This window comes from Neofelis nebulosa, chromosome 11, assembly GCF_028018385.1.
Source record: "Neofelis nebulosa isolate mNeoNeb1 chromosome 11, mNeoNeb1.pri, whole genome shotgun sequence".
NCBI classification, from domain to species: domain Eukaryota; kingdom Metazoa; phylum Chordata; class Mammalia; order Carnivora; family Felidae; genus Neofelis; species Neofelis nebulosa.
This window is the reverse complement of record NC_080792.1, coordinates 20,762,428-20,790,283: the sequence shown is the minus strand read 5'-3', so window position 1 is coordinate 20,790,283 and position 27,856 is coordinate 20,762,428. Positions and strand designations below refer to the sequence as shown.

At 38.9% G+C, this 27,856-nt stretch overlaps 1 protein-coding gene across 6 annotated transcripts in view; it reads left to right on the top strand.

Annotated features, from left to right (window-relative positions):
* Positions 1–27,856, top strand: part of RAB27B (RAB27B, member RAS oncogene family) — a 148,656-nt gene that overhangs the window by 104,647 nt on the left and 16,153 nt on the right. For 3 of the 6 annotated variants that reach the window (XM_058692036.1, XM_058692039.1, XM_058692035.1), the window contains one exon: positions 27,280–27,451. In XM_058692036.1, the coding sequence (XP_058548019.1) occupies positions 27,299–27,451 (153 nt within the window). In that variant the 5' untranslated portion in view covers positions 27,280–27,298. Of the gene's footprint in view, positions 1–7,092; positions 7,165–23,437; positions 23,522–26,603; positions 26,735–27,279; positions 27,452–27,856 lie in introns of those variants that run through there. The other 3 variants (XM_058692037.1, XM_058692034.1, XM_058692038.1) reach the window with 3 other exon arrangements.

Here is a 27,856-nt window from a genome sequence, read left to right as displayed (position 1 = left end):
GTTAAACTACCTTGCAAAAAAGCAGAAAAAAATGGCTTATTTGGAAATCAGACGCATCCTAAGCTTCAGCTCAGTGTACTTGATCCCAACATGTTAAAATACCGTACGGTAACAACATGTCTATTATTTCCATTTCTATTATTTCTGTTCTTCTGAAATGTAAATGTTGTAAATGATGAAGTCTTCCTTGAAATGTTTCTTCAAAGTCTATAAACATTGACCAAACTGGAGCTATCCACGTTTCTTCCTTTTCAGATAATCAAGATTAAAATAGTTTTTAAAACTGTGACTATTAGAGCAACCATCCCTCATATGCTGGAATCTGTATGTAAATTGCCCATCCAAATAGGTTTAGGGCCACAGTCCAAACGAAGGACAGGAAGTGCAAGTCCCACAGAACTAGAAGGAAAGCCGGGCGATGGCTGCAGTGTCATAATAATCAGGGTTGGGTCTGAAATAACAAGGGTGTGACTGCAAGAACCAAGCCAAGTTCATGAAGAAAACCCAGGTACAAATATAGGTTTAATATATATCAATATTTTGCACAAGAAATAACCTTACAGAAAAAGACACTGACTTAGTCATAAACCATGACAGATGGCTGCAGTTGAAATATCTACAGGGCTGGCTGGTGCGAATATTCCCAGTAATTTTTTCAGTGAATGAAAGATCCAAGAGGGTTTATTACTGTTGGTGATAAGCCAAGTAGAGATGGAAAACCAGACTGAATTTTCACTTCGTGAGCTAATTAGTTTTAATTTAGAGATACTTCTAACATAGTTGATCCCTGGAGGACCTACTGTGTGCAGCATCCTCATTGGACAGACTGATATGCTTTATTGCTAGTCCTACAAAATTCACAAGGAACTTTCCCAACCTGCCTTTCTACCAGTTTTTACCTAGTGTGTATGTGTGTGTGTGTCTTTATACTGGTTCATTCCCCAATATACTTCATTGGGGAAGATGGGAGTGGCTGTTCTAATATCAACTAGAAAGTGGAATCTCCCCCTGAGAACCAGGTATTCCAACTTTAACTAACAATTTGGCCCAAATCAGCACATTATGTATTAGGCCTCTTTTCCCTCAGACATATTCGCATTACAATACTTGGTCATATGGCCTGACACATTTTTCTAAGTTTGGGGTAGGAATATATTGGGGAAGAAAAGAAGTCCCCATGACTTCCCCTAGTTAAGCAATTATGGGTATAATGAAAGGGTCACTGCGATAGGAAAAAAGTACAGTTGTGAAATAGGTTAATGCTATGTTCATTTCAGGCTCACCATGCTTCTCCTATCCTTGTCTCAGGGACCTGAGTCCCTCGTGGGGCTCCCTGGCTGCTCCCCTGGGATCTGCTCCTCCTGCCTTTGCTCTAACCTTTCTCTCATTCCCACAAGATAATCAAAGTGTACCTGTCCCTGGTCCCCATTCTCTCAGGCCCCTCCTTTCTACTCCATAATCTGATATTCTAATGGTGTCTAATGTGCTAATTGGCCAAAATATAATAGTGTTAATTTGGGGAAGTCATATAACCAATCCTCACAATTTGCCAGTTGTCTATTTGTGCATATTCCCGCTGGCTGAAATTTATTTTTAACTCCAAGATGTCAATACTCCCGGTGTTTTTTGTAGTCGTTCACAAGCATGCATAGACATGGGGAAAATTTTGAGTCTCCTGATGTGCTTGTTCCCAGCTGAGGTCAAACGAGTGGACACTCTACTTTCTTGTTTCAGTTTCCTACCTTTCAGTTTCTCATACTGTAAACAAGTGTCCTTTTCACAGTTTATTTAGTGCCATATTTTCCCCATTTTTGTGCTTTTAGGTAGTAGTTTTTCTGTTTAAAATGTGCCCCGAGCATATTACTGAAGTGATTAGTGCTCTTAAGTGCAGGGAGGCTGTAATGTGCCTTATGAAGAAAATACATGCATCAGATAAGCTTCACCCAGGCATGAGTTATAGTGCTATTGGTCCTGAGTTCAATGTTTATGAATCAACAGTAATATTAAGTAAGGTGTCCTTAACAGAAATACACATAAAATGAGGTTTAAATTGATCAGGTGATGAAATATTGGGACCAGAGGCTCACAGGAAGTTTATCCTGTGTTTCCCCTGGGAAAAATGGCTCAGTGTTCACTAAATCAGTATTTACGGTGACTTTATAGAATAAAACTACCATGAAGTACGAGAATCAGCTGGGTTTACTTCCTCCCACAGAAGGAGTGCAATAGTTTAGTGCACTAAATGAACAGTTTAGTGCAGTAAAGTTTAGTGCAGTAGCTAAAGGAATAGAAAAGACAAGAACAGAGTTCTGTAGTTGACAAGTAGAGAGAGGTAAGGTAGTTTAAGCAGGGCACCTTTGATCATTTAAACATTAAGGAAAAAAAACTGAATTCTGATCTTCGAGGTAACAGAAACAAACACAAATAATGAGTACCATAGCTTTTCTTATTGGATTAAAGAAAGTGTATCAGTTTATTGGGAGAGACACGTGTCTTTTTCTATCATTGTTCTAATAGTAACTTTACTGCACAAAGCCCATTATGGATAATGTTTTTAATTGTAGTTTTGTAAATAATGTAGAAATAGATTTTATACGATTGCTTTTATATTGGCAATAAGAAAGTCTGAGACACTAATCCTATCTCGTTCTCTGAAGGATTTCCCTGGGGATCTAAAGTTCTGTGTGTTACTGGGATGTGGTACTATCACACATGTTTTGCTGACATTTACATTTTTTAAGAAGTTCAGATAAAATTATTGTAATGGCAGAATTACCCGGTTTCCTAGTAAATTGGAGGAAGAGGTATGTTTGAGCAGGATGTTGTTTTTGTGCTTCTAAAATCACTGTAGAAAGAGAACAATATGTATTTATTTACCTGTGGATTAGAGAGTCAACTTGGAAATGCTGAAGGCTATGGCCTCCAACCCATCCTAGACTACTCCAGCTAAGAACACGATGTTAATTAGAAATATCACGTTGATTACGAGGTTAGATATACCTGAAACTGGCCTTGTAAGCCTGTCTTTTTTAAATATCGGTGCTCACTTTTACTTACTAATTCATCTTGCCACTGGTGCTAAGACTTTTCTGATAAAATTTGGAGAGAGTTATAAGGTATAGGCTCAAATAGTGAGTAAAGAAATGTTAAAATAAAACTTATTTATAAATAAACATACATGTATTTCCCCAGACTCTAGGTAAGGACACATTTAGGTAAGAATAGGCTGTTGACTTACAGGGGGGAGAAGCAAGAGGTTTGGAAAACTGAAGGAAAACATTTTTTTAACCATCATAGTTTATAAATGATGTAAACAATTCAATTTCCCTATTTTTAAAATGAAGAAGAGTAAACAAAAAAAACCCATTGATTCAATTACATATAACAAATATAATCAAATGGAGAAACAATTTGATTTATTGGAAATAACATGAGTTTTATGCGGGTTAAGTACTGGCAGTCCCTTACCAGAATGTAATGCATTCTGGAAAAGATGTACTGAATCAAATATGTATAAATGTAAAAAATAAATAAATTTCACGGTATGGTATGGGGTGGTAAGGGTTGAGGAGGTGGAAAGCTGTCTGTTTCCAGGGAACTGAAAGTAATATGAAATCTTCAATTACTCATAGCTAGTTAGATAAAATCGTTGATGGTGTAGATCTAGCATTTTATACACATTCTTTCATTTTGTTCTTTCAAAGAAAGTGCTCCCATTTATGGGGAATAAAGAGGAAAATAGAATATTAGATGATGGCACAAATACTGCTCTACCGAGATGGCAACCAACATTGACAAATGGAGCTATTGCCTGGCCAACAACATCTCTGGATACGGCTTTGAATGATCATTCCTGAGTTGATTTTTTCTGAATTAAGAATCATAATACTGGGTGCTCAGAAGAGTTGATGTAATATGGAAAGCGCAAAGTTTGAACATGGGGAAGTCAAGTGTTGCCTTAACCTCAGGGCGATGCTCTGGTTGCCCTTGGGCTGGAGGGGACAGTTACCTGCCTTACACCACGCCCATCCCAACCTCTGACAGAAATCCTGGCAAGTCTGTGGCTCTCATCTTAAGAAGGATAGCTTTTGGTCAACTGTTTATAAAATTACTAATTTTAAGGACTCTTGAAGTATTAATTTGCCTTTGATCATCAATTCTAACAGATAAACCCTTTTCTCCCCCACTTCCTACACATTGCCATCTAAACAAGGCAGATCATGGGAACGTGTAAGATGTGTACAGAATAGATTTGGGGGAAATTTCGTAAAAACAATTCACAATAGAAAACTAGTCCTCTAGCATATTCCTGTCTCTGATAAGCTATGATAAAAGTACGAGTTTGATAAGTTAAGTGGCGTTCTGCTTCTCCATAATAAATATTTGCTCATGCTTTTTTAAAAAAATTTTTCATGTTTTTATTTATTTTTGAGAAAGAGATAGAGTACAAGTGGGGGAGGGGCAGAGAGAGAGAGACACACACAGAATCCGAATCAGGCTCCAGGCTCTGAGCCGTCAGCACAGAGCCTGATGCAGGGCTTGACCTCGTGAACCGTGAGGTCGTGGCCTGAGCTGAAGTCGGACGCTCAACCAACTGAGCCACCCAGGCGCCCCATACTCATGCTTTCTGAGCACTAAATTAGCTAACAGTAGCCTCAAGTTAGAAATTTAATTTAACTGACTAAATCCTTTGTAATTTAGCGAAGTAGCCTCTCCACACGTAAACTGTCAGTCATGTTTTATATTAATACCCCAACTCTGAAGGACGATTAGCAAACTCTTAGGCTATCCGATTTTGTGCCCTGCCCCAAAGCAACGGAATTGAGTTCAGTCATATTTTACACACTTTGTTTAAAAAGCAGACTTCCAGTTTTACTCTAAATATGATTGCATTTGCATAAATCTCATTTATAAACGACTGTCCAGGACCACAAGCATTGCCTGAAGTGAGGTGTAACCGTATATTTACTTAAAAAAGGAAATAGTTCCCAGGGTGTTGTGTTTCGTAGCTTGGTGCCTCACGCTGATATATGAAGTGTGCATTCATTGCCCTTCCTTTTTGCATTGATTTTCATGTCCAACTGCAAATTTCCTGACTTTGGGAATCAACATGCTGGAAGACAGTACAGTAATTGTCTTGTGTTTAAAAGCAACAAGCTGTGGATTCTGACCGACCTGGATTCAAACCCCAGGGCTGCCAATCATTTGTTGTGTGATTTGGGCAAATTAATTAACCTTTCTGAGTTTCAGCCTTTTCCTTTGCAAAACCCCCGAGGGTTATTCTGAGGATTAAATTAGCTAAAGTATGTAAAGTGCTTAGCGTAACAGCAACTCAACAGGAGGCTGCTAATATTAATTCCAATTATAATCTGGCAACTCAACAAGTGATTGTTACTATGAATTCTATTTATGCCTACACTGAAAAACCAGAGTCTAATAGAATAAAGTGTTTTGACAGATTCCTATCACTTTTGTTTTCTAAGTGTATCATATGTATTGGTTATGTCTCCCTATATTGATTCTTTGCTCCCCTTAGAAATTATTTTTAATTTTTATAATTCTATTTCTTTTAAAAATATGTAATACTTTCATATGGTTCAGAATTTAAAAGGCACAAAAAGTGTACAGTGAAAAGTATCCTTCCCTTCCTTGCCTCCTATCTAGTTCCCCCTCCCAGAAGCAAAACTTCAAAATCCATTTTATACATGTCTAATTAAACACTTGGATACATATTTTCTTCTTTCTCCTTTTTTTTTTGCACCAAATTTATCATACTGTTCAGTTGCCGGATGAGACACATGACATCCAGTTAAATGTACAGTATTTGTGATGCACTTACACTACTAAAACATTATTTTTTAATTCCAAATTCCAATTTAACTGAGTGTCCTGAATAGTATTTGCTAACTCTGGCACACACTCTTTACTCATCATGCTGTTTAGCAGCTTATTTGTCTTTTTATTTTTTATTTTTTCTCACATTAGAACCCTCTGAGATGGTTTTAGAAGTCTCTGCCCCCAAATCACACACTGCAGAATAGTTCATCAACATCATTCAGGATTGTACTCAGGCAACAGCACCTTTTTTCCCCCCAGTGATTGTCTTCGACTGAGGGATAATTTACCCCACAGTGAAAAATGCACCCATTTCAAGTATACAGTTCAATGAGTTTTGATAAATACATACTACATACACGTGTCTTTACCTAGTATATTTTGGTGATCATTCACAAAGCAGTTCTTAAATGGTAAACTCTTTAGAACATTACATTTTATGCTGTATTTTCACTTTTTCATAGGGCCCAAGGCATTCCAGAGTCCTTTACCACAGTCACAAAATGAGAAATATTATTAATGTTTGCAATTGCCACAGTAATTACAAAGAAATGCAAAGATTCCAAAGAAATTGTTGCTGATAGTGCTTTATACCGAGATCATTTTCACCTACTCAGTGTCTCCCCATTGGCTAACCAGGTGCTTTACACATACTGTATGACCCCATTTCCACAGGAGGGATGTGAGAGCCAGGTTAAATAATTATTCAAACTACACAGCTGGTAATTAGAGGAAAGGAATTTGAGCCATGTCTGACCCCAAAGTCTTGTTAGGGTCACATCTCAATCTGACCTAACTTTGAGATTCCACTTTTCTTAACACTATTCAGAAATGCCAATCTTTAATTTGGAAAACAATTCAGAACAGCTGTTTCTGTTTCTCAGCGGACAACTATCTCCGCTAAAATGCCTTCTAGAGAGAACCAGCTGAGAGAAACTGAACAGGTAAAATTCCTTGGGGTTCAAGTTTCTTTCATCACTATAAATCCTTTACAAGGTAGTTCTGGATTTTGTGCTTGTTGGTTCATCTGCCTTGAGTCACCTGAGCATGAAGGGCTTATGAAAAAGACTTGAACAGACATAATTATGTGACTTAGGGGGAAAGGAAGCAGTGTTTAATGCTAAGAAATCTTATTCTGCTTGAAGTGTGTGTATATCATACCCATGTCTTCATGTGTAAATGAAAGGACTGAATTGAAACGAGGGGTGGATGTCTACTCCCGCATATCCCAAATACTTTCTTTCTCCCCCTTTGTAGATGTGTTTTATGGAATGCATGATGTAAGACAGACCACAAAACCATTCTAGTTACTGTCACAGAGGACACAATGTGAGTATCTGTTTCAAGATCTTTTCGTGATAATGATATCTTTTGAGGGACAGATCCAGGGAGGAGAGATGAAACCAAATTCTGTTCCCAGCTTAGCTACTCGTGTGTGTCTCTGTGTTTACAGCACTTAGAAAAGTCTCTTGCATATAGTTGACGTTCAGCAAATGTTTGCTGCACTGTCCTGACATTCTGTTTTAAAACTGAACATGGGGGCACCTGGGTGGCACGGTCGGTTAAGTGTCAGACTCTTGATTTCAGTTCCGGTCATGATCTGACAGTTTGTGAGTTTGAGCCCCGCATCCAGCTCTGTGCTGATGGAGGCTGCTTGGGATTCTGTCTCTCCTTCTCACTGCCCCTCCCCTGCTTGTGTGCTCTCTCTCTCTCTCTCTCTCTCTCAATAAATAAACTTAAAAAATTTAAACCTGAGTGTATGCCGGTGTGCCTGAGTGGCTCTGTCCTTTAAGTGTCAGACACTTGTTGATTTCTGCTCATGATCCCAGGGTTGTGGAATCGAGCCCCACATCAGGCTCCATGCTGAGCATGCATCCTGCTTGGGATTCTCTTTCTCTCTCTTCCCCTCTCCTCCACTAGCACTCTCTGTCTCTCAAAATAAATAAACAAACATCAAAAAAACAAAACAAAACACCTGAGCATATACTGTGTTCTGGGTAGTTGGGCAGTGCAGGGAAATCAGTGCAGCTGGACCCAAGCACAATTATCATGGACTCCAAGACTACAGAGCTGCACTGAGGTATTAAGTTCTCTGAATTTTGATCATTTCAACTCATCCAGAAGCATCTTTAGAAGACCAACCAACCTTGAAATCTTGACATTTAACAAAAAGTAGATGAGAGAGAATTCCTTAAGATTCAGTGAAGTTCAGAGGGCACTTGCTGCCTGACAGTCCGGAGCAAGCGCGGATGCTTAAAAAAACAGAAGAGAAAGAAGAAGGAGGAGGAGGAGGAGAAGGAGGAGAGGAACAAGAAGAAGAGGAAGAGGAGGAAGAGGAGGAGGAAAAAGGAGAAGGAGAAGAAGGAGAAGAAGGAGAAGAAGAAGAAGAAGAAGAAGAAGAAGAAGAAGAAGAAGAAGAAGAAGAAGAAGAAGGAGGAGGAGGAGGAGGAAGAGGAGGAGGAGGAGGGGAAGAAATCCATGAAACCATAATTTGAGTGATTCCAGTAGTTTGGAATTGGGTTTTGGCCCAGCATCCAAAGAATAATGCTGTGATAGCAACAAAGAAATTATAAGTAAAGTTTTCTACAAAGACTATAAAAGAAGGGAAGAAAATCGAAACCAAGTCAACTTTTTAATGTCTTATTAATTCTCTTAGTATTTTGGTAACTTTATGAATTGATCTGAAATATCTTGATTTTGTCTTTTTTAGAAGCATAATGATCATGTGTTCTTTGCTACATAGTGGGTTCCCTTTCTGTGCATTACTGGTAATGCACCTGCTCTAGGTGGACAGACTAGCCTTTACTTGTTTTTTTTTTTTTTTTAAATTTTTTTAATGTTTATTTTTTTTGAGAGAGACAGAGACAGAATGCGAGTGGGTTGGGGAAGAGAGAGGGAGGCACAGAATCTGAAGCAGGCTCCAGGCTCTGAGCTGTCAGCACAGAGCCTGATGTGGGGCTTGAACTCACGAGCTGTGAAATCATGACCTGAGCCAAAGTCGGACGCTCAACCGGCTGAGCCACACAGGTGCTCCTACGTACTTGTTTTTTTTTTTTTTTAAGTTTATTTATTTATTTTGAGGGAGACAGAGACAGCATGAGTGGGGGGAGGGGTAGAGAGAGGGAGAGAGAGAGAATCCCAAGCAGGCTCCACGCTGTCAGCACAGACCCTAATGCAGGGCTCAAACTCACTAACCATGAGAATGTGAGCTGAGCCGAAACCAAGAGTCTGATGCTTAACTGACTGAGCCACTCAGGCGCCCCTGAAGGACTAGCTTTATAACCTCAGAATGACATACAACTCTTGTTGGAGTTTCTACAATTCCCCTTTGTCCAGCCCAGGTCTTTTATGATCTCATTCTAATGTTTTCACCTCCCTTTATCTTTCTTCAGACCACTCATTTGAATTTTTTGGTAGCCTTTTGCCTGTTGCTTCTTTTACATCTAGAATCCAGTAATACAAGTGTGTCATTATAAATTCTGGTTGAATAATTTGGAATTTCCCCTTACTCCTCACCATTTTTGTTTTAATTTTTTTTTTTTAACGTTTATTTATTTTTGAGACAGAGAGAGACAGAGCATGAACAGGGTAGGGGCAGAGAGAGAGGGAGACACAGAATCGGAAGCAGGCTCCAGGCTCTGAGCCATCAGCCCAGAGCCCGACGCGGGGCTCGAACTCGCGGACCGCGAGATCGTGACCTGAGCTGAAGTCGGACGCTTAACCGACTGAGCCACCCAGGCGCCCCAACTCCTCACCGTTTTATTGCATCTTGTTTCAATACGTAGCTTCAGACTTAATGTATTAGTAAAAGTACAGATTATCATTGATTCAATTAAATGCCACTGGTAAAGGGCAGAGTGGTTTTCTTAAGTTGATTATCTATAATAGCTTTTAGAATCCAAAGAGCTCAACCGTTACAATACAGATATTTAGAATGGTTTGACATGTTTAGGGCCAGATGGAAATAAAATTCTGAGCAGAGAGACGAGCATGGCTTTATACCCCAGCCCTGCCCACTTGCCATCAGCCCATTGACCTTATTTTGCTAAATTTCTTCTCTGTTTTCCCATTCAGGAATTTCATTAATACAAATATGCCTTATTCTGCCTTCACCTCCTTTTCATTAGTCATTCAACACAATATGCTCTGTCTCTTTTTACCAGGTCCTCTACTAATCAAAACTTGCCTTTGCAGGGGGCGGGGGGAATCATGCCTTGGAAGACTTAGTTTAGGTGACTGTGGGAGGTAGTGAGTTTAGTGAGTCGACCTAATGAATACTAATGAGTGAACTAGTTAATATATTACCTCCTTGGTGATTTCTTGCTCTAATACAGTTGTTAACATCCTTCCACTAGATCCTTTGGAGTATCTGTTTCTTAAGGATTTCATGAGGGCCTTAGGCTCTATGGCTGGGCAGATGTGGGGTTCAGGAAGGCCTTTCAGTACACCTCAAAAACACTGTCTACAGATGCTACTGTTACAGAACAACTGTCACAAAATATATATGGGAAAACATAAGAGGTTTTCTGGAAGTTTGCCTTTGTACCACAGAAGGGAAGATTAACCATAACCTTAAAAAAAAAATGTAGGGGCAGAAAAATAAAGCCGGTGAATTGAGTAAAAGACTTTGTAATCCTCCTTAAAAATCTTTATAATATAGGTTCTGAGAATTCAACACAGCTGAAATTTGTTCACAGGCAGACCTGCCTCCAGATTCCAGTTTCTTACTGAGCAATTAGTTTATATCCTCTAAGAATCAAGTCCACGGTAAAAACAGTAGCAAACAGTTACTCAGTAGCAAACTTCCTCCTTCAGGTGACATGTAGTGTAAGGTATTTGCATTCTATAGTGATGTTTTCTTCAGGCTTCTTGAAATAGTAGCCATTTTTTTACATTTAAAATATGATTTTTTTCTCTTGAAGTACAGATTTTTTATTGTGTATCGTGAACGTGTGAGATCTTAAATAATGTGTTGCATCATTAAGAACTTTACAGATCAGGGGCTCCTGAGTGGTGGCTCAGTGGCTTAACCCCTGACTTTTGATTTGAGCTCAGGTAATGATCTCATGGTCTGTAGGATTGAGCCCTGTGAGTCTGGCTCAGTGCTGGGTGTGGGGCCTGCTTAAGATTTTCTCTCTTCTTCTGCCCCTCTCCCCGTGTGCATGATCTCTTTTTCGCTCTCTCTCTGTCTCTCTCTCAAAACAAGCAAGCAAACAAACAAAAAACCTTTACATATGAGATTGTAGAAATGAGGATCTGAGCCCAAATTTTCTTGCATGAGATTCTGTGATATTGTGATTTGTAAGAAATATATATATCTGATCATTCAGATGACCAAAATATATTTCTCAGATATATTTGGGCTTCCTCTGCAGTTCCTGACTCACAACTCCCAAACCCCTTGGACTTTCCTGAGGGATAAGAACAATGGAGCATCTTTGGGCATAATATTTGGTCTCTACTTCTCAGTTCCTGTCCTAGTTTCAGAGCCATCAAGGTGACATGAGGGTCTTGGTATTCATAACAAACTCCCTTCCATTACAACTGGGTATATGTTAATGAAGTGACTTTTGGAAAGTGTCAAGGGATGAGGGTTTATTGCCAGGGGATCAGACCATGGATAGAAGGTTGGAACTTTCAGTCTCACCTACTGATTTCAGGGTAGGGGAGAAGAGCTGGAGGCTGAATCAATCACCACTGGCCAATGAGTTAATATGCCTAAGTAATGAAGCCTTCATAAAAACCCAAAAAGGAGAGGGTTCAGAGGGTTTCCAGGTTGGGGAGCCAGAACATTTCCACATGCCACCATGTCAGGCCCCAACTCCATGAGGACAGAAGCTTCTTTGCTTGCTGCCGTGCCCTATGTATCTCTCTTCATCCTACTATTGATGTGTAACCTTCAATAATCTTTGCAATAAATCAGTAATCTAGTGAGTAAACAAGTTTCCCGAGTTGTTTGAGCAAATTAATAAAACTTAAGGAAGGCGTTGTGGGTTATAGCCACTTGGCTGGAACTACAGGTAACAATAAGAGCTTGCAATTGGCCTCTGTACTGGGGAGGGGGTGGTCATTGGAACCTCCAGTTTGTAGCTGGGCAGTTAGAAGCACAGGTAACCTTGGCTTTCAGTTGGTGTCGGAAGTAGGGGACTATCTAGTGGGGCTGAGCTCTTTACCTGTGGAATCTAGGTATGATGTCAGAATCGAGTTGAATTCTCAGATACCCTACTGGTGTCAGAGAATTGCTTGTCAGTATGGGGAAACCTACACACACACACACACACACACACACACACACACACACACACACGTTGGGCTTGGTCCAGGATCCCAAAAGACGTTCCCTCTTCAGTAATCTTACCCTAAAGCACTTAAATAAAGCCCTTTCTATCATCTCTTCAAAATCTTATGTATTTTAACTGGACATGGTCTGAAACCAAGGAAGCAGAGGTAGGTATTAAGGCCTTTGCTATCTTAAAAACCACTATTAGTAGAGTTGGAAACTATATACTCACCCACAGGTTTCTTTAATTTTATAGCTTTGTACTTACGAGTTTTAGATTTGTTTCTTCTTTGATTCAACATGTAAGGTAACTCTGATGGTAAAGACACTGTTTCTTATACAGAGTGTTCAGGGTTTTTATTGCACAACCCAAAGTTCTCCAAGACCAGCTGTCTTTATTACAGAACCACACAAATTAGATCTAACAGGGCATTTATTCGTGTCTCCAGCATACATTTGTTGAACACCTATTTTTAGCCAGGCTCCGAAGTGAACAAAGCATGCACAGATTCTCCCCACGCAGAGCTTGCAATCTAGATGGGAAAGTGAGTGATAATAAACAAGAAGACAGATACCAGCTGGGAAGAAGAGCTAGAAAAAAAAATTAAAATAGAGTGATGCCACAGAAAGTGAATGGGAGCCGTCTTTAGTTTTGGGGGCCCTACAAGATCCCTCTGAAGAAGCAGCATTTAAACTGAGAACCGAATGATAGTAAGAAATCGGTTTGTGAGACAGGAGTGGGGAAGGGTATAGGCAGAGGAGACAGCCAGTGCAAAGACCCTAAGACAGGATGAAATGTGGCTCCTTGAAAGAAGAGAGAATAGAGAACAGTCATCCAGGTCATACAGCATTGTAAGGCAGGAAAAAGAACTCAAAGAACTCTGGGTTTTATTTTCAGTTTGATGAATACCATTGGAAAATGTGAAACAGGAAAATGATGTTGTCTGACTATAATTTGAGGGAAAATTTGCTTGTTATATGGAGAAGGATGGGGGAGAGGCAAAGCTGGAGGCGTGAAGACAAGTTAGGAGACTCTTAATTAGCTGTAGTGACCATGCGGTTGGTTCAAATGGAGACCTTTTCAAGAGCGAAGGGGGACACTGTTAACAGAATAGGAGTGGCAACTGGGCCTATGGTGAGAACATGGGGTGGCTTGATCCGTTATAGTTGTCTTGGTAACATAGCGGAGACTTTATGCTGTTTCATTTAATTTCTGCAATAAACTCTGTGTGCCCAGCACATGATAGGTGCCCAATAAATGTTTGTTGGGCGAGTGAATGCATGAACCTGGGGGAGATGAGTATCCTTGCTTTATAAATGGAGCTGTGCTTCAAATATATGGTGAAGCCAATTTTTTACTATAAAACCCATATTCTTTTCTCAAATTTTCACCTCATGCCTCAGTGTTGCTTTTTAAGTGTATCTAAATCATCTCATATATATTTCCATTTTCTTCCTTTATTTCCTTCTTTCTTCTGGGTTTAGTGGTCTACATACAGAGGTTCTGTAAATGTGTTTGCTGTCCCAGTTTTTATCAAAGGCAGGAATCAGAGAGGCCATTGACATGTCAGGTCCCCAGGCAATTTTTTGATCTTTTCTTTGAAGCGCCCTGGGTCACATTTAATGCCTGGGCTCTTGAAGCCCTCACCTGGGGAATCTGTCAGGGTTGATTTAACAAGACTGATGACAGACTGTGCCTTAATATTCCACTGGCTCCTTGTGCAAAGATCTCCCTCCTCTGTCCTCTTCTGTCCTTCCAGGAAATCAGTACCACCTTACTTCCAGGTGAGGAGACCTAGGAATCCTTTCCAAAGTATTCAGCATGCTCTTTACAGACAGAGGAGATTTTCATGTTGGGTAAATTGCACCAACTCTCAACAAAAAAGATGACTTCACTCTCCTGCTTTGAATTATGGGTATTGAAAAATGCAAATATGTGATTTTATGTAATCTGTATTGTAAATTGTACATATTTCTGGCTTACTCCATAAACATTCAAAGCAGACGTATCTTCTGACGAGATCAGGTTAAATGTAAGACTGACTTTTAGGGAGTGGTATGCACAGGCCTCATGATCTTTTCACGCTTGATGAGCTTGTGTGCCTCTGTGTGTGTGTGCATGTGCGTGCGTGCACAAGCGTGTGCATGTGTGCATGCATACATTTGTGCTCATTATGACCCTGCTGATCCTTTATAATTAATAACGGATGCAACCCAGTCAATGTTGTTATGCTAGAGAAAAATGTTCCAGCCTGCATTCTTATACTCATTCCTCGTATTTTATCCCACTCATTTGTTTTGCTTAAGACAATGTAAACCTATCTGCTATGAGATATAGTATATTTTTGCTAATCTTTGTGATTCTTCAATAAGTAAACCTTACCTATAGTTGGATTTATGAAACTAGTTTCTGTTTTAGACCCTAGGAAAAGTCTACTCTTTCACATGATGTTGAAGGATTTTAAGGTGAATAATATTATAGTCCCACCCTTGGCTTAATTAGGGGAAAGACAATGGACTTAATGCTAGTCTGTGTTTGTCATTGTGTAAATACGAGTGAGAAGATTAGCTGCTGAGTCACATTATCAGAGAAGAGCAGAGCCAGCTTTATGCTGAAATATAACCCCCTAATAGTCATATATAGTGGTATATTCACCTTAATGAAGTCAACAGAAATATAGAGATAGAACAAATCTGAAACTTCTCTATTTTGTTATTAAGTGTAACTGGAAGCTTTCTGAAATTTAATATGCAAAGCACTTAGCTTTCATAATTTTTCCTCTTATTGTAATAATAATAATACCTACCCATATAGGCTCAGAGTTCAGCAGGAAAACTTTCATTTTAGCCGTAATAATATAGCTGGCTAAAAGAAACCCTTTGCTTCTTACTGGAACCTCAGGAAACAAGACAGTAAAGAAAGATATTTGGATTTTCCTTTTTAAAATTTGGTAGAAATGTTAGAGGAAGAGCATTCTTTGATGTTATGGAAGTAGATTGATTTCCCCAAATTTCTTTGAGACACACACAGACCTTCCATAAACTGGAAAGTGTCAGATATAGCAAATGTATTCTTGGTGACAGATAGCTTACTGTGATTATCTTTCCCACTAAAATGTTAACATTTTCCTTTCCGTATTTTGACTTAATGTAGTGAATTATGATATTTGTCCTTTCGTTAAAAAATACCAGAAAGTAAAATGTCAATCTGTAATGGAAAACGTGATCATGTTTTTCCTTGGGCGGGGGCGGGTGGGGGGGGGGCACCCAGGGTGGTGATTTTGCAGAGATCACATAACCCAATCTGTGTTCCTGCAGCTTGCTGCATGGTTTCCTCTCATCTTAGAACAAATCTGGGAAACTTAGACAAAGCTAATTTCATAAGAACTGTCTTATAACAATTCTTAGTTTATTAAAAAAAACTCCAACTCATGGCATTTCTTTGCTGAGGTCATGATTCTTTCTCAGTGAGAACAGTCACTATGGATATGAACAGGCAAGAGAGGATATTCCCACATGAAAGTCCCTTTCTCGGTTAAAAAAAAATGGGCAAACGCAGAATGCAGAATTCTGAGTAGCAATCTTTTTATAAGTATAATTTTGGTAAACCACTCACACTGTTGAATATTTCATGACTTTTTTCAGCCCCAAATTGTTATTATCCAAAAAATGTTCACCAACCCTAAAGTTAAAGAGGATTATCGAATGGAGAACTACTCTGTCCTGCTGGGCTCTGAGCAAGGCACTAAGTTGCCTGTTACTCTGCTCTGATGAGGCCTGAATATTCACCTAAATAGCAGGGACGGCGGGGGGGGGGGGGGGGGGCATAGCTATAAACATCTTTGTGCTGCTAATGATGACTTTTCTTTTCTCACTGGGAGCAGCTGGGGGTGAAAGTTGTCAAAGACAAAATTATAAATGTTTTATATCGGAAAATGCTAGGTGGGTTTAAAACAGTGGTCAATTGATTAGGCTACTGCCAAGAAGTAAACAATAGGCTTATTAAAGCCGTAATTAGTCATTGTTGACATATTGTATTTTTAATCAGAGCTCCAGCAGGGGATAAAGTAGCTGAAATAATCTCGTGCTTTGTCAAGTAGAAGTAAAACCAGCTCTTTAAAATGTAGCTGTGCCTTTTTCCTGAAATTTCTACACCACCTTTGTTCTGAGAAATTGGGGGACTTCATTTTAAGTTACAAAGTAACCTACATGAATTGATGAATTACACTGTGGTCGTGTTATACTGTGTCATTGGTCAGAGCGCTTTTTTTCTTTTTGTAGTTCTCTAGTTCTTGGCAAGAGTAGAAGGGGAATTTGTGATGACTGACTGCGTTAAGCCAGGTATTTTTACATACTTAACCAACTGCAGGTACAGACCCTAACAATCCAGGGTTAAGTAATTTGCTCACGGCCACATGGTGGCTAAATGGCTGAAACTGAACTTCTAAACACAGGGCTGTGGACTCCAACAGCTGTGTCCTACATCCCATCACGGTCAACACTTGATCTGCGGATCCAACTTGATCAGCCAAGGCCCCCAGAATGTTTCTTCTGCTTCCACCTAAGGCACGTTTGCTGTATCCAGTGGCATGGGGTATACCTGCTGCCTCCAGGACGTGAGCACCCTGCTCATCCCAGTCTTTGTCTCTTCCCTTCCCACATCAGAGTCCAGCCCACATCTCCTCTCCTCCACGAAGCCCTCCTGGTTATTTCTGTCCCTACTCCTGCATCTCTTTATGAATTTTTCTTTTTTTTTTCCTGCAAATTTTTATTTAAATTCCAGTCAGTTAACATAGGGTATAATATTAGCTTTGGGTGTGGAATTTAGTGGTGCATCACTTACAGCACCCAGTGCTCATCACAACAAATGCCCTCCTTAATCTCCATCACTTATTTCACCCATCCCCCCACCTACCTCCCCTCTAGTAACCCTCATTTGTTCTCTATACTTAAGAGTCTGTTTCTTGATTTGCCTCTTTTTCACCCCCTCTGTTTATTTGCTTTGTTTCTTAAATTCCAGATATGCGTGAAATCGTATGGTATTTGTCTTTCTCTGGCTTATTTTGCTTAGCATAATACTCTCGAGCTCCACCCGTGTCTTTGCAAATGGTTAAGATTTCATTCTTTCTGATGGCACACACACACACACACACACCACATCTTCTTTATCCATTCTTTAGTCGATGGACATTTGGGCTCTTTCCATAACTGGGCTATCAGAGATAGTGCTGCTATAGAAATTGAGGTGCATGTATCCCTTCGAATTGGTATGTTTGTATCCACTGGGTAAATACCTAGTTATGCAATTTCTGGGTCATAGGGTGGTTCTATTTTTAACTTTTTGAGGAAACTGCATACTCTTTTCCAGAATGGCTGCACCAGTTTTCATTCCCAACAACAGTGTAAGAGGGTTCCTCTTTCTCTGTATCCTTGCCAATACCTGTTGTTTCCTGTGTTAATTTTAGCCATTCTGACAGGTGTCAGGTGACATCTCATTGTAGTTTTCAGTTGCATTTCCCTGATGATGAGTGATGACGAGCATCTTTTCATGTGTCTGCTGGACATCTGTATGTCTTTGGAAAAATGTCTATTCATGCCTTCGCCCATTTTTAACTGGATTATTTATTTTTGGGGCTATCTGAGCTTTTCACTCTCCCCTGAATACCTTTTAAATTTAGAGCCATAGATTTTCTGTTGTAGAGCTCATTTCAAATAACTTACCAGATATAAAGACTTAACAGTTATTTGTTTTCTTCCAACCACATAAGGGTTAAGAACCACATGTAATAGCATTCTGTATTTTCTACTTTATACACATTGAAGCTTTATACACATGGAAGTTTTATACACATTGCAGAAATAAAATTCTAATCTAGAAATTTCAATTAACATAACCAGGTACGTAATACAGAAAGAATGTTTGACATAAATAAGCACTTTCTTTGGACTAATTCCATTCTTTGTAGATATAATCTGTTTCAGCATTTATTAAGCTCATAAAATGCTTCCTGTTAAATATAATTTAAAACAACAACCAGCCAACATTCTTTTCCTAAAGAAGCCTTGGATTTTTTAATCTTTTTTTTTTTTTACTTTTGGAACTACATGGTTCTGAGTTACCTAGCATTAGGTTTAAGTGAGAAAATTGTATTCATATGAAACTCATTCTTTTTTTATAGATATGTGAGCCCATAGATGCTATCTAACTTGGCTTCCTCACATTTCAGAGACGCAGAATTTGTGGGCAGATATTTTGATTAGTATGCCCTTTCTCAGATAATGAAGCAAAGCAGTACAAGTTTGGCAAGACTTCATCAAATCAGCAGCCAGCTGGAAAATGATCACAATTTTGCAAGATTATTAGGCCAGTGTCTGAAAACTTAGGAAAACATCTTATTAAATGCTCATCTCTTTAGCTTAAACCCATATCTTTTTTCCATGTGGAGACATTAAGAGTTGAAGCTTCAATTTACATATATACACTCAACGTTTTCCATATGTCACATAACTTTACAAAGAAAAAAGATAGATTGACTGCTGTCATAGAGGATGGTGTGCCCTTTTGTAATAAGGGAAAGCAACTGTCCCGTGGCTGCAGCTGGTGGGTCCACTGAGGCAGGCACCTATGGTGGGAAAGGAACCATCTTCCCAACCAGCCACTGTCTCAGGAGATGATATGTCTTCATGAATGGGGTCCACTCTGCTCTCCTGTTAGCTATAGTGTGAAACTAGGGGTTACACGCGCTGTTCAAATTAGGAATCATTCACTGGCAGTGAGGAGTCTCAGTGCTAACAGATGGTGTGGTGGTTCTCAAACTTGACTGTACATTGGAATCATCTGGAGAGCATTAAAAAAATACTAATGCTTTTGTCTCACCATCAGAAGTCAGATTTACGTGAAATAGGGTGTGGTCATCATGGAGTTTTAAAGGCAGCCAAGTTTGAGAACCATTAAGTTGGGAAAACCCATTTTTGGTTCTCACTGAATGGCTTCAGGGAAGATGGCAACCTCTGTTTGTACACTTCCTAATGTGCTGTATTGCCTCAAAGGTTTTTCCTAGTCCTGGAAGAGATATAGGTCAAAGATTCTTTCCATGAAATGTCTTTGCTGAATTTCAAGAAATTTACATTTTTCCCCCTAGTTAAAGTCCTGGGTGAAAGAACCCACAAAAGCATTGTTTTTTAAAGTAGGACTCTCTAATAAAAAGTAAGCCCTATGGCTCCCTTATGAAGACAAACATAAAACCTTTTCAGGTCAAATACTAAATCTTCCAAAACATTTGTAAAGCTTAATTTACTTAATTCAAACATTTATGCATTGTCTTCAGTGCATGTAGTATATATGTTTTGAGTGAGTAAATAATGTTTTGAGGACTACTCCTAATTGTCAGGGGAGCAGTCTGTACAGTATGTGAGGGAACAAAATGATATGTAGCTAGAAAAGTATGGTGAGGGCATGTAATGGTGTGTATCAGCAGAAGAAGGAATCCGCTAGCTATGTGCCAAGCTTTACAGATGGCAATCAATAAAAGGAAATTGCTCTCAACTGTAACAAGATCAAATTAGATAAACGGACTCTTTTCTTGACCAATGGGTTTTTCTACTCTAGACTGAGTTGCTGAAGGAGGTTAAGAGTCTCAGACTTCTGGAATAGTTTCCTGTAGGTGTACCTCAAGGTGAAAAAAGAGGGAGAAAAACAGTTTCCAAATCTGACTGCTCTTCTGTCATACCGAAATGGATTATGTAAATTCTGAGTTCCAGGACCTGCCTACAGAGATTCTGATTGAGCCTTTCTGGAAAGTCCTTAAGAGTTTGTACTTGTAAACACCCCAGGGAATATTGATGCTCAGCCAGCATTGGGACCCACTGGGTTTTCTGCACACCCAACTTGTGTTGCGGTGCTGTTTCACAGGCTCCTGACAACCAGTCTGCCCTGCTGTGTCCCAGGGATTCTCGATTACTCATTCCTGATTTGTGAGCACATTTGCTCAGTAGATTGGCTAGCAGGACCCTGTCAAATAAGGAAGATTTTTATAAATAAGAAATTAATGTAAATGTGAGAATTAGGCTCATAGAGTGCATATCAGGCCCTTTCCATTCAGAAGGGTGTTATTATCCAAATACACATGATTCTTACTAGTAAGTGACTTTATTGTAAACAAGGATTAATTAACACCCGGCTAGTGGAGCTCGGCTAAAAAAATTATTTTAAAAATAAATTAAAGGGGCGCCTGGGTGGCGCAGTCGGTTAAGCGTCCGACTTCAGCCAGGTCACGATCTTGCGGTCTGTGAGTTCGAGCCCCGCGTCGGGCTCTGGGCTGATGGCTCGGAGCCTGGAGCCTGTTTCCGATTCTGTGTCTCCCTCTCTCTCTGCCCCTCCCCCGCTCATGCTCTGTCTCTCTCTGTCCCAAAAATAAATAAAAAACGTTGAAAAAAAAAATTAAAAAAAAAAAATAAATAAATTAAAGAAGTTTTATGTTTTATGTAAATAAATAAACAGATTTTAAAATTAATTAAGTTCATCTTTTTAAATTTTTTTTTTTTTTAGAGAGAGAGCACGCAAGTAGGGTATAGGGGCGGGGGGGGGAGAGAGAGAGAGAGAGAGAGAGAGAGAGAGAGAGAGAGCGCAGGCTCCACGCTCAGTGCAGAGCCCAGTGCAGGGCTTGATCCCAAGATCCTGAGATCACGACTTGAGCCAAAATCAAGAGTCAGATGCTCAACCAATAGAACCACCCAGGCGCCCCAATTTAAAATAAGATTTGTAAATTAAAATATGACATTCTTACTTCGTTGGGCTTTCAAAATAACTCCACTGAGTATAATTCATATACCATAAAATCTACCCTTTTAACATATACAATTCAGTGGTTTCTAGCACATTCACAGATATGCTACCACTATTATCTAAATCCAGAACATTTTCATTATCCCTTTCCCATCAGCAGTCACTCTCCATCCTTCCTCTCTATCCCCTGGCAAACACTAACTGAAATTCTGTCTCCATGAGTTTGCCTATTCTGGACATTACATATGTATTGAATTGCGGATTATGTGACCTTTTACATCTGGCTTCTTCTATCTAGCATATTGTCAAGGTTCATCCATGTCATAGCATGTGTTCATACTTCATCCTTTCTGTGACTGAGTGATATTCCACTGTGTGGCCATGCCACATTTTGTTTATGCAGTCACCCGGGTATTAATGGACATTTGGGTTGTTTCCAGTTCAGGACTATTATGAGCATTTGTGTACAAGTTTTTGTGTGGATATCTGCTTGCATTTCTTTTGGGTATAGACCTAAGAATATTGGTAATTTATAAGCTGGCTGATCAATAAATGGGGGTATACTACTATTCCCTCAAATTGTATATATGTTTGAAATTTCTTGTAATAAGAAGTAAAGAAAATAAAAGGAAAAAAAAACCCCCACAGTTTCAAACATTCCCACAAAATGAAGCTAACAGGCAAAAAATGTGACTTTTGAGAAAAAAAAAACCATTTAGACAAATAAAATATTCATTGCCTCAGAAGTGGGTTTAATATATGAGAATAATAAAGAATGTGAGAATAATATATCAATAGAGACAAATCAAGTTAAAGCTGACTTATGTTAGAATTTTTATCCCTTATTTTCAGGGTAAGTAAGCTGAACTTCAGAGTTCAATAGCTTCTTGGTTTATCTCTATTTCACTGAATCCCTTAATCATAAAAATGGATACTTTTATCTTTTAAAATAGATGTGATTGCTCCAAAAAACACATTGTCAGCTTAAGTAAAGGCAGTTTGATCAAGTTGATATTGATTTATATTTATAATTGGGTTTGAATTTTCCATATAGGCTCACATCCATTAATTATAAATAGTCATTAAGAAGAATCAAAATGAAAATTAAAACCTTCCTAAAAGAACAAAATGCTAAAGAATACACTAAAGAAAACTTTCTGTTTTTTTGTTTGTTTTAAATTACCCCTACCTTTCTTTCCTCCAGAAAATGTGTTCTGTTTTACTGATGCACAAATGCTGTACATAGGTCCTTGAGTAGCGTCTATAATTTAACCTGTAGGACAGGAGTGTGGTTATGGAAAGCAGAATTTCAAGGTCAGTCAATGAGAACCACCCATGGGCTATCACTCACACAATGAAATTTTTGCTATGAGAATTCCAGATCTCAAGATGTTCCTTCTGGAGCCCAATATAAGCCAGTCAAATAAAGATGAATGAGGAAATATTAAACATCTGTCCATTTTATGTTTGACAGCATTATTTTATTTAAAGCACCTACAAAGTGATATCACTGATACTTTGTCTACTATTTTAAGCTTTCTAAAGTGTCTTAAGACTATTAAGTTGCTTTTCATTAGTAAGTTCAAATCACAGGGTCATAGGTTGTCATGGCATTTTTAAGATTGTTACATGGAGAAGTACAGAGAACAGTACCCATGCAGAGAACATTAAAGTTTGCATGGGTAAGTCTGTCTGTGTGATAGTCATCCATACATCTCTGTAGCATTTGGTAAACTCCCCTCTAGAGAAAAGAGAGTATATCCTCAGAGCCACATAGACTATCATGCAAAATAAGAGGTACCAGTGGGAGTGTGTCAGATGGGTGAATGGATGCATTCACAGAGAAGCCTAGTTCTGAGCTGTGACGTCTTCAACTGACAAGTTTAGACGTTCTCTGCCAATACAAATCTCACTTCCAAAAATTACAGTCCCTGTGTATTTTCTGTTTTCCTGGGTTCTTTGAAACTGCTTCTTTGAAGATACAAATATTCTATTTTGATAAAGTTTTTATATTCTTGTGCAAGTTAAAATAGAAAAATGAGCTCAGGAAGTGAGACCCAGAAGGTACCATAGTTATTATTTAATCTAAATATTCACCTCACAGTTGAGGAAGCAGGGAGAATATGTCCTGAACTTGGAGGGACACCACGTCCACCAACTGCTCAAAGATTAATTACATTAATTATGGCATTTTCATGGCTCTGATACTCAACACATATGTATTGAGCTCCTAATACATGCCGACCATGGTACTGGACCCTGTGGCTCCAGCAGTGGACAAAGAATATTAAGTTCCTGAGCAAATGGAATTTATGTTGAACAAGAATGATGCATATTGGGGGATGAAGGGGAAGAAAGAGAGAAAGAAACTAGGGTCAGCCTCATTTGAGATAGTCTAACTCTGAAAATCATGTTCCTGTCAATAAGCAGAGAAAATTCCCTTCCCCCATAGGATGAAAATATTTCTACTTTCTACCTATATAACTCACTTTTCATTTCAAATTATAACAAAAAACAGTCTTGGGTTTCCTTTTTAGAAACTGTCATCCCACAAATCATCTAACTTCTGTGCATGTGACTTCTCATCTGTAAACTGAGGACTAGACCACAGGATTACTTAGGTAGGTTTCCCTCTTCCTTTGAGACTCTTCATTAAGCAGAGCCTCACAAATGTTTTGAATTCTTTTTTCTACTCTTTCCAGCCCCTTACCATCCCACGAAGGGCTCTGAGGATGATGCCTCAGTTCCTATATCTGAAAAGACCTCCTGGTTCTTGTGGTATAGCTTGGGATGCAGTGATAATGGTAGAGAGTCCACATGTTTCCTGAAGCACAGCAATCTTCTGGCTTTTTCTTTCCTTTTAGATCCATAGAACCAAAAACTGACAAGACCATCAATCATTGTGCAGGAATAAATACTGCTAAACTTGTCAGCTTTTTGATCCTTCCCAGATCATTTTTTTTTAGCTCAGTTCTTGGAAAAGGAAACCTTGCCAAGGCTTTAATTTTTCTTTGTGGTGTCATATTTCCCATGCCAAGGATAGAATATTGAGGTCATATGATTTTAAGACTCAGAAAATCACATGGTAATAAAAGAGGAACCAAACTATATATGAGTAGTGATATAAAAATGAGAAATAAAATTCATTTTCGAAAGAACCTTAAGAGGCAAACTATCTCATGCCGAGTTTACTTTGTCAGTTTCTTTAACTGGTCTGCTGGAGACACTAAATAAAGGTTTTCCGTAGTGCCAAGCTTTGCACTCATTTTGGATGGAATTTTTGTTAAATGCCACAAAATATGCACAACCCTTCACTTATAGAAAACAGCCAGTGTAGGCCACAGTGAAATTGATCCATGGTTAGCCAGTTCACTCTGGACTAGAACCTGGCTGAGAGGCAACTCCAGTATTGCCCCAAGTGAGTTTATGTACCAACAGCAGAGACAAATTGACTGCATATCAGGAATATGTGGTAGGTCATGTAGCTGGCTACTGATGATAGCCCCATTCTACAGGTGGAAAGGCATCTCCCATGCAGTGCTCCTGTATCTTCTTCCTTATATCTAGGTCCTCCCGTTGTTATAAGATTAAATACAAGTTCATCTTCCTCTACAAAATCTTTGCAGACCACTGCAATCCATGAAGATTACCATGTTGTGTGAACTAAAAGCACAACTATTTGACTCATTTATCAATTAAGCATGTTCCCCATCTTGTAAAATTATGTTGTAGTTTCTTGCTTCTTTAAGTTTTTTTTTAAATTTTTTTTAATGTTTATTTATTTTTGAGACAGAGAGAGACAGAGCATGGACGGGGGAGGGTCAGAGAGAGGGGGAGACACAGAATCCGAAGCAGGCTCCAGGCTCTGAGCTGTCAGCACAGAGCCCGATGCGGGGCTTGAACTCACGGACTATGAGATCATCACCTGAGCTGAAGTCGGACACTTAACCGACTGAGCCACCCAGGTGCCCCTCTTGCTTCTTTAAGTTTTAAGTATACACGTGCCTTATCAGAAACTAGATGATAAATTACATTGAAGAAGTTTTCATCTTTGGGCCTGATACTGTATATTGAATATATTTAGATAGATTTGCTCAAGACGAAGCTTGTCCTAACAGTGTCACAGAAAATATTACAAAAAAACATAGCTAACTTTAAGCAAAATTTTAAAGTATGCTGCTAAATCTTCTTGACTCTATTATTTTCATTTCTCCAGGAGCTGCAGTATCCCCCAACTTTATCTTGCATTTAGGCAGCCAGTAGCTTTAACTTGTTCCCCCGATCAAGACTTGTGCTCAGGGAAGAATTTATCATTGGTCACTTATATCTCAGTTAGAATAAATTTAACCTTTCCCAAGAGAATTAACCGTTTCACCCAGTAATACTGGTGAAATGATAGACTTTTTCATCCTTTAGAGGAGTTTCACATGAGCAAGTTTGGGAGAGAAAGAGAGAAGAAGGCAGAGAGATGGTGGCATTGATATTCCCAAATAGGGGGAAATTATACTACTCTGGCAGCAATCTTCTCTAGCAACCCATTTGGCTCAGACTAGGAACAGCAACATCTTCAACTGTAAAGTCCTGGTAAGATATTCAGGACCATCAAAACTCAGAACTAACCCCTGCTTTATAGACCGTCACTGAAAACATTTTCCCATGAATTTCATGTCAATACTTGAGATGCCCGTATCCTTTTATTAAGGAAGGCTGGCTGTTGATGGAAGCTAAGCATTTCTTCCAGAGCCATGATTATACTTTGTATAGATACTAAACAAAAGCAACAACAAAAAAGAGAGAACATTTACCATCAGCCAACATTCACCGTGAGAGTCCTATTCAGTGAAGAAAGCATATTATAGAGGAGGAGAGCTTTAGCATAGAAGTAGGTACTGGCAGCACTCAAAACACTTTAACTCAAAAACAATTTGTTAATTAAAGAAACATCCATCAATAATAAATTTAGCAGGATTTTGCAGCAGTAAGGTTCAAATTTTAGAAAATTCTAATGTAAAAAATTTGCCGATCTTCCAAATGATGTAACGATACTGATTTGCTAAGTACCTAATTATCATCTTTATCATTATTTATCCAAAGACATGAAACCTTTTAGTTTTGATGACTAACTAAAGTGACACCATCAAAAAATAAAGTTTTGTTTGAATTGATGAACATGTGCACTATTTTCATACAGGTAGGAAATGATTAGAATTATCTAGCAATTTTCAGATATGTCTATGGGGTAACCTGTTGTTGGAAGTTAATTTTAATCACCCCGTAACTGAAGAGTATGATGTTTTCTGGATCTGTAAACGTGGGAAAATATTCTTCTGTCTCATATAATAGGAGAGATACTTTTCTAGGAATATCTTTATAGGCCTTCCTTTACATGGGCTATAATAAACCCCTTTCTGCAACTCATGAATCAGAGTTTTACCAAATGCCAAATCGTTTTGCTGACCTCAGGAGTGGAAATGTCGGTAAGTATGTGGTAGGTGGTAGTGTAATTCAAAGGTATTACCAGCACGGGTGTTCTTGGCATTTACTCATGGCATCACCCATAGCCATTGTAACAGAAGAAATTAAGACTGAGGCAAAGGAGATTAGGGCAATAGAAAAAAATGGCAAATGACATTCCTTTAGGTAGGTGAGATACTAGCAGAATTACCACAGCTATTCTTCTTCCTAGATTTTCTCCTTTTTCAAAGTCTGGAAAACATTCAGCAGATATGCCAAATACAACAGATTTGCCATTGGAGAACAGAGGCTTTGGTATTTCAAAACAGAAGATTGTTAGATGCTGCTTTTGAAATGATTTCAAATCAATGTTTTTAAAGGTTGTCATCTCAGTTGTTAAATTTTTTAAATTAAAAAGGAATATTTTGCATGCACATAATAGAAAGCTCATTATGCATGATTAGATGCAAAATGTTCCCCTAGGCTTTTCTCTTCCACTACCCATATATAATTTCAATCTCTTCCTAGCCTACCTGCATCATTTTGGGCAGGCTTTTCTGTTTCCTGTGACCTTCTTCTCTTCCTAGCACCATACTCCTGGTCCCAAAGGGCTCTGGCTTTAAAACAAGGGCTGTGGCTCTTTAAGTTGTACTATCACTGGGGCAGTGGCTACTGTGGGTGTCATATAATCATATAGCCTTTTGTTCCATATTAGCTGACATGACGTAAAAAGCTTTGCACTGAGTGAGATAGTAGTAGGTGTGTTTTTCCTCCTGAAGCTGCTCTGTGCAAGCTCATTCAGAATTGGCAGAATGGAAGTAATCAACTATTTTAAGCTTGCAATGTAAATTTATGTTGTGTTTTGAAGGAAGGCAAAGGGGAACCAATTTTTCCCATAACCTACTGTTTTTCCTCTTCTATGCAGGCCTGCCGAGTCCATCACTATGACCGATGGGGACTATGACTATCTGATCAAACTCCTGGCCCTTGGAGATTCGGGGGTGGGGAAGACGACATTTCTGTATCGATACACAGACAATAAATTCAATCCCAAGTTTATCACCACTGTAGGGATAGACTTCCGGGAAAAACGTGTGGTGAGTCTTGACCCATACTCTTATGTTAACCTTGTTGTTGATCCTTCTCAGATTAAATAGAATTAAGGAGCTATGGTTACTGCATTGCAAGGAAGTCTGTCTTTTTTTGCAGGAAATTCATAACCTGTCACTTTAATTCAATTTAGAATATTTTTAATTTTGTCAACCATAAATCACATTTTTGCTAAGAAAAATGTTGAGTGACACTATCACTTGTCTCCAAAAGTATATAGGACAAATAAATATTTTATGGGTCTATATGAATTCTATGAATTCTCTAGGAATCTTTCAAAACCCAAACTATCCAGGTTGCCAAAGCATTCACTCTTGATCTGAGTTAAGTTTCTCAATAAGAACCAGTGGTGTCCATTTATCCACTCTTAAGAGAGAAGTTAATAAAAGGAT